General features: G+C 47.9%; 1 protein-coding gene across 1 annotated transcript; it reads left to right on the forward strand.

Moving 5' to 3' along the window:
• The first annotated feature begins 304 nt into the window (after positions 1-304).
• FAM210B (family with sequence similarity 210 member B) lies at positions 305-7,270 on the forward strand. Its single transcript, XM_044299057.1, has 3 exons — positions 305-599; positions 1,737-1,900; positions 6,899-7,270. Exons 1-3 carry the CDS (start codon positions 417-419, stop codon positions 7,104-7,106), a joined length of 555 nt encoding a protein of 184 aa, XP_044154992.1. The 5' UTR covers positions 305-416; the 3' UTR covers positions 7,107-7,270.
• Positions 7,271-7,820: the final 550 nt, after the last annotated feature.

Raw genomic sequence — 7,820 nt, forward strand, 5'->3', positions numbered from 1 at the left:
CATGTCCCTGTAAGTGCCCTCATACCCAAAGACAGGACCTCAGGGCCACCACAGCTGCCAGGAACACAATGTATTAACCCCGTGAGATGCGTTTTAGAGGCTGAGAGATCATTCAATAGGGAGAATGAGAAAAGTTCTGCATCCAGGAGAGTACAGTGTGGATGTCCTCCTAATTGGGGGGTGGTGATAGCCTTCTTTTTGGGGGGCTCTGGGTGGGACACAACTGTCCTCACATATGATTAATACTGTAAAATGTGCACTAATAAGAATAACATGATGCAATCCACTATTACATAAGCTGCTATCAGCAGTGAGCACGGGGCGGGAGGACGGCGCTGTGCCTCTGGGCGGCGGTGATAAGGCCCGGGCTCGGCGCTGTCTCCCTCCTGTATGGAGAGTTGAGGTTGTCGGTAGTTATGATGCTGCTTCTCCCGGGACTGCTCCTCCGCCGGGGGCCGGTGCTGCGGCCTGCTCTCCGCGGCCTGTGTGCGGGGGCTGTTCGGCTGCACTGTGTACGAGAGGTCGGGGCCGTGCGGCCTACTGCTCTCCGCTTACTGCAGGCGCCCACAGCTAAGACTGCCCGGCCATATTCATCCCAGGTCTGTATGTGACACCTCATCAGCAGCCGGCTGAACGTGACTGACCAGAGAGGGGCCCCTGACAGGAGGACACTAGATAGGGGTGATGGGCCCCTGACAGGAGGACACTAGGTACTGGGGTATGTGATGGGCCCCTGACAGGAGGACACTAGGGGGATAATGTGATGGGCCCCTGACAGGAGGACACTAGGTAGGGGTATGTGATGGGCCCCTGACAGAAGGACACTAGGTAGGGATATGTGATGGGCCCCTGACAGGAGGACACTAGGTAGGGGTTATGTGATGGGCCCCTGACAGGAGGACACTAGGTAGGGGTTATGTGATGGGCCCCTGACAGGAGGACACTAGGTAGGGGTTATGTGATGGGCCCCTGACAGGAGGACACTAGGTAGGGGTTATGTGATGGGCCCCTGACAGGAGGACACTAGGTAGGGGTTATGTGATGGGCCCCTGACAGGAGGACACTAGGTAGGGGTTATGTGATGGGCCCCTGACAGGAGGACACTAGGTAGGGGTTATGTGATGGGCCCCTGACAGGAGGACACTAGGTAGGGGTTATGTGATGGGCCCCTGACAGGAGGACACTAGGTAGGGGTTATGTGATGGGCCCCTGACAGGAGGACACTAGGTAGGGGTTATGTGATGGGCCCCTGACAGTAGGACACTAGGGGTAATGTGATGGGCCCTTGACAGGAGGACACTATCGGGTAATGTGATGGGCCCCATACAGGAACTTAGTAAGGAGTCCCAACAAGAGTGTTATGAGATGGGGATAATGGGATTAGTGAGAGGCCCTGGGCAGTAGGATAACAAAGGGTTATGTGAGGGCCCCAGTAAGTACAGGGTTTGATGAGATTAGGTGAGGAACCTCTGACATGGGGATAAAAGGGAGGCCCTGGGTTTATTTCATCCATCTGATTATTAGGCAAGGGCGACACGGCGACACTGGTCATGTGACACCTGTCGTGGCCAGGATCGCTGAGTAGCGCTGACCCCATAGAAGTGAATGGGATCCGCGGGAGTTGCTAGGAATCCAGCCGTGCCCCATGCCCTAAACGGCGGCCGACCTCTACCAGTGTTGTATTGGAAGCAGAACGACGCTCTGATGGGGGTCACTGTTCTCGGCTTTCAACATAGGGCTCTGGTGATCCGACAAGCATTTCCACGGATAACGATGGGCAGAAGCCAAGCAAGACGCAGCAGCTGAAGCGAGTCTTCAAGGAATACGGAGGAGTCGCCGTGGCGTTCCACGTTGGGATTTCACTGGTGTCTCTGGGAATCTTCTATGCCCTGGTCTCCAGGTGAGTGGGCTGTTCTGCTCCATCTTAGGCCTGGACATGAAGGACGTATTCTAGTTTCTGAAGAGGAAGGCCTCCAGTTAGAAGTTCTATTTGCCTGTTTCTTGGTTCTTTCTGTTTCTGGGGAAGATGGGTGCCAACCAGTGTGGCCGGCATTGGAGCTGTCACCCAGCTTTCCTAGACAACTGAATGGCAAGTCTGCCCAGTTATGCTCTACAGCAGTATCCCAACCATGCTCACACCAAGTACCCCCTAGTGACAAGAAGATTCCCCAGAGTTATGGCTCATTCACACAGCAGTTGCCCGGCCTTGCCGCCTGCAAACAGCGGGTCTACAATATAGTGGCACCGGCTGTGTGCACATCATATCATGGACACGGACCCATTCACTTGAATCGGTCCGCAATCTGGGAGATACTGTGCGGTGCGGAGCAGAGGCACGGATCGGAAGCACTACGGAGTGTGTTTTCTGTCCATGCCACAACACCACAAAAAAGTAGTGCATGCAGATTGCGGACCCCGTTCAAGTGAATGGGTCCTGCGTCTGCATACGGTGGCCCTGCAGTCAGTGCCCGTGCATTGCAGACCGCAGTTTGCTGTTCACAGTACGGGCCCGGTCGGCACACGTTCGTTAGTGGGTGGAGTGTGTCATGTCTTGCACTTAGATGAGGGGGAAAGAAAAAAGTGGTACATGTAGCATGCCACACACTTTCCCTAGAATAAAAAAAATAATAAAGCTCATAGGCATTGCCACGTCCCAAAACGCCTGCATTATCTAATGTATAAAGCTGAGTGTGTGTGTGTATGTCCGCTAAAGGAATCTGCACCGTCGCAGGTACATCAGGTTTCCGGGAAGGTTTTAGACCGGGTCTCGGGTCTCTAGCACGTACCGTTCCTGAGATATTCCCAAAAAATGCAAATATGGCACCTCACATGACCCTCATTAGCCAATAGAAGCCTGCAGGTCTTTCTCTTCATATCCCAACTGCCATACACACGGTCACATCTCCCTTATCAGCCAATAGAAGCTCACAGGCCCTTAGTCTCCACATACACACAGTTTTACATCAGGTTTCCATAACAACCCAGCCATTTTTCTTCACTGCAGCAGGTCGGCTTTAACCCCTTAAGGATCGGGCCATTTTTCACCTTAACCCCTTAGGCTTTTTTCACACGGGCATTGCGGGAAAAGGTGCGGGTGCGTTGCGGGAACATGCGCAATTTTTCCGCGCGAGTGCAAAACATTGTAATGCGTTTTGCACGCGCGTGAGAAAAATCGCGCATGTTGGGTACCCGAACTTCTTCACAGAAGTTTGGGCTTGGGATCGGTGTTCTGTAGATTGTATTATTTCCCCTTATAACATGGTTATAAGGGAAAATAATAGCATTCTGAATACAGAATGCATAGTAAAATAGCGCTGGAGGGGTTAAAAAATAAATAAAAAATAATTTAACTCGCCTTAATCCACTTGCTCGCGCAGCCCGGCATCTCTCCTGTCTCTTTCTTTGCTGATTGCAGTCAAAGGACCTGTGGAGACGTCACTCCGGTCATCACATGATCTTTTACCATGGTGATGGATCATGTGATGACCGGAGTGACGTCACCACAGGTCCTGTTCATCCACACAGCACAGAAGACAGACAGAAGAGATGCCACGCTGTGCGAGCAAGTGGATTAAGGTGAGTTAAATTATTATATATATTTTTTAACCCCTCCAGCGCTATTGTACTATGCATTCTGTATTCAGAATGCTATTATTTTCCCTTATAACCATGTTATAAGGGAAAATAATAATGATCGGGTCTCCTAGCAACCGTGCGTGAAAATCGCACCGCAACCGCACTTGCTTGTGGATGCTTGCGATTTTCACGCAACCCCATTCATTTCTATGGGGCCTGCGTTACGTGAAAAATGCACAAAATAGAGCATGCTGCGATTTTCACGCAACGCATAAGTGATGCATGAAAATCACCGCTCATGTGCACAGCCCCATAGAAATGAATGGGTCGGGATTCAGTGTGGGTGTAATGCGTTTTACACAATAATTTCATTTTTGAAACCAAAAAAATCATGTTTTAGTGTCTCCATATTTTGAGAGCCATAGTTTTTTCAGTTTTTGGGCGATTATCTTAGTTAGGGTATGATTTTTGCAGGATGAGATAACTGTTTGATTGGCACTATTTTGGGGTGCATATGACTTTTTGATCGCTTGCTATTACACTTTTTGTGATGTAAGGTGACCAAAAATGGCTTTTTTTACACTTTATTTTTTATTTTTTTATACAGTATTCAGTATTACAGGGGTTAGGTCATGTGATATTTTTATAGAGCAGGTTCTTACGGACGCGGCAATATTTAATATGTGTACTTTTTTTTAATTACTTAAGTTTTACACAATACCACCATTTTTTAAACAAAAAAATGTTTTAGTGTCTCCATATTCTGAGCCATATATTTTTTTTTTTTTTGGGCAATTGTCTTAGGTAGGGGCTCATTTTTTGCGGGATGAAGTGACTGTTAGATTGGTACTATTTTGGGGGGCATACACCTTTTTGATCACTTGGTGTTGCACTTTTTGTGATGTAAGGTGACAAAAATTGCTTTTATTTTTACACCATTTTTTTAAATTTATTTTTTTATGGTATTTATCGGACAGGGTCGATCATGTGATATATTTATAGAGCCGCTCATTACAGAGGCAGCAATACCTACTTTACTTTTTTTTTTTTATTTACTTTATTTCTGATGTTCACTTTTGGGGGTCTGATCCCCTCTGAGTCATACACTAACAGGTTGCCTAGGAGACCCAGAAAATATCAAAGTGGCAGATTCACAGTTTTTCCCCTCGCAGTTCAAAATGGTATCACTGAAAATTACAGATCTACCGATGAGCCGTCAGCGCCATAGACATAACTATAAAAAAAAACTCCTCATGGTCACAATATGGCGATGAAAAGTAAAAAATTAATATTTCCAAAAGTTTTTATATATTTTTTTAAGTATTAAAACACATACAAGCAAAACAATAGAAATTAATCGTACTGACCCAGAGAATGAAGGTAACGGGTCAGTTTTACCGCCTTGTTAAATGATGCCATTAGAAAGTACAACTTAGTCCCTTGAAAACAAGCCCTCATACGGCTATGTGAATGGAAAAATAAAAAAGTTAAGCGAATCTATCCTTACAAGTAATTTGTCTCATCAACCAGACTTCTTCACCTGCGAGGCGCTGTCCCTTCTGGTAAGGAAGCTCCTTCTGCCGCTTCATTGACTGAGCTGGACATCTCGCCTGGCCCTGATAATCTCTTGCCTGCGCCTCTCTTCTGAGTAGCAGCGCAAGTGCAGAGGCTTTGCTTCTGGAGGATCGACTGTTCATACACTGCTCCCTGGAAGTGTCTCTGAGCATGCACAGTTGCTGCTGTAGTAGTGGAAGCAGTGCTTGCGCAGGCAAGAGATAGTCAGGTGTCCAGCTATGCCTATCAAGCGACAGGGGGAGCTTTTTCACCAGCGGGGACAACCCCTCGCAGGTGAAGAACTCTGGTTGATGAGATGATCCGATTGACTCCATCACTATGAGGCAGAATGAATAAGCCGCACTGTGGCACACTCCCTGTGAGGGCCATAGCTAGGAAAGGTGGCACCTGAGGCCAGTGTCTGCGGCGACTGCCTCTACCTGGAACCATAATGATGCCACACATTACTAAGCCAATATTTTTCAGTATAACTTTCCCAATGCAGACCAGTAGTGGAGACCAGAAGCGCACGAATACTGGTCTGTAATGTTCTAGGAAACTATAGCAGAGAAGAATATTGGCTTGATACCATTCTGTGCAGCATCACTATAGTTCCAGGTAGAGGTATTCACTTATACTGGCCTCAGGTGACAAGACTGGACACTTGTCCCAGCCTCCTTTATCCCTCCACAGGGGTCTCTCATCTGTCCCTCACACAAAGATGTGCGCTCCTGACACAAACTTTTGGACCACCGCATGGACATTTATGCCCAGGGGCAGAGCTGTGCTTGGACACAAGCCGCAGAGGCACAGGGCGGCAATCCAGGGAAGGCGAGCATTAAGAGTTGACGCGCTTACTGGACAGTAGAGCAGTCGTAGACTTTTATTGTTTAAACTTCTGGTGCAACTCCTGGCACTGAGGCACGTACCCCAATTGAGAAACCCTACTCTACATACATACTCTACTACATAATTTACTGTTCTGAAGTCTAGGAAACCTGTCTAGGTACCTGGACCAGTCCTCTGGGCTGGTCTACAACAATTGTGGAACTCCTGATGCCATGTTGCTTCTTTTCCTTATGTAATCACCATACAGGTGGCCATATTGACCATCGCCCAGCTTTTCTGGAATATTAGTGATTGACAGGCTAGGAAAGCTGGATTACTTCATGTGTGAATTATAGTAGCAGCCATATTGTCACCTAGTGTTCCTAGTCCTGAGTCGCAATCTGGTAAATCTTTCGATGTCTACTCTTTATGTAGATTTGCCATTTTGGACTTTGGTAAAGCTGAGTGACAACTGTTAGAGGGTTTTCAGAGTTATGATGTGCTGCAGTATTGTTCCATAACCAGGCAGATTTCCTGCTCAGGGTTTGAGGAAAGCTGGGTGACATATACACAGTCACTTGGCCTTAGAATTTATTGTGAATTAACATATCACTGCGTAACCAGGTGGCACATATAAGGGTCCATTCACACGTCTACAACGTGTTTTGCGGATCCAGGGATCTGGAAAACACGGACAGCGGCAATGTGCGTTCCGGGCAGATATTCTGCTCTAGGTAAGCAGATGGAGGCATATTGGTTGTCGCCCAATTTCCCCAGAGTCCCTTATTGTGTCTTTAATCATAGCTTCCATACAGAAAAGCTGGCTGACAACCTCAGTAGGAGTTGTATTGGTCGCTGTGTTAGTTGTCAGCTTTCCCAATTTGAAGATTATTTTGTGTGTGTCTTCTCTGAGTTTTCACCCCTGTTTCTTCCTCCACAGCGGCCTGGACGTCCCCTCCCTGCTTCTTACAGTCGGCTTCAGTGAAGCTGTGGTTCAGTCTAAGCTGGCGTCAGGCACCAGCACCTTTGTGTTGGCATACGCCGTTCATAAACTGTTTGCACCCGTGCGGATCAGCATCACGGTCGTGTCTGTTCCCTTCCTCGTCAGGTACTTCAGGAGGATCGGTTTCTTCAAACCTCCATCATAAGGGTCTGCGTCCTACCAGATGGAGCCCTACCACCAGGGACGTTGCACTATAATGAGCTTTATTAGGTGCTGGACAAGTATGTTAATCATTTATAATGTTGGGAATGCGATAAACACTGGAATAATGCCTTAGAGTTAAATCGATATATAAAGTACTGATCTCGAGCCATTTCTTTTCTTACTCCAGTCACATACAAAGCTGCATAAAGATTCAACTGTTTATCACATCACCCTCCAGAGCTAGCAGGTTTCCCACAGTGTGGTTCAGCATACTCCATACTGTGATAGCGGTGTAGCTCCTCAGGGCAGAACTTCTTACCCGGCTGGTCTGTACAGAGCACGTTCTGCTGTGATAGAGGTGTAGCTCCTCAGGGCAGAACTTCTTACCCGGCTGGTCTGTACAGAGCACGTTCTGCTGTGATAGAGGTGTAGCTCCTCAGGGCAGAACTTCTTACCCGGCTGGTCTGTACAGAGCACGTTCTGCTGTGATAGAGGTGTAGCTCCTCAGGGCAGAACTTCTTACCCGGCTGGTCTGTACAGAGCACGTTCTGCTGTGATAACTGTGTAGCTCCTCAGGGCAGAACTTCTTACCCGGCTGGTCTGTACAGAGCACGTTCTGCTGTGATAGAGGTGTAGCTCCTCAGGGCAGAACTTCTTACCCGGCTGGTCTGTACAGAGCACGTTCTGCTGTGATAGAGGTGTAGCTCCTCAGGGC

Source organism: Bufo gargarizans, chromosome 6 (assembly GCF_014858855.1).
Source record: "Bufo gargarizans isolate SCDJY-AF-19 chromosome 6, ASM1485885v1, whole genome shotgun sequence".
Taxonomy (NCBI): Eukaryota; Metazoa; Chordata; class Amphibia; order Anura; family Bufonidae; genus Bufo; species Bufo gargarizans.

Coding starts and splice junctions, on each gene's coding strand:
- FAM210B (XM_044299057.1), top strand. CDS start 417: ATGATGCTGCTTCTCCCGGGACTGCTCCTCCGCCGGGGGCCGGTGCTG. Junction 600..1,736: donor CCCGGCCATATTCATCCCAG/GTCTGTATGTGA, acceptor CTTTCAACATAG/GGCTCTGGTGATCCGACAAG. Junction 1,901..6,898: donor TTCTATGCCCTGGTCTCCAG/GTGAGTGGGCTG, acceptor CTTCCTCCACAG/CGGCCTGGACGTCCCCTCCC.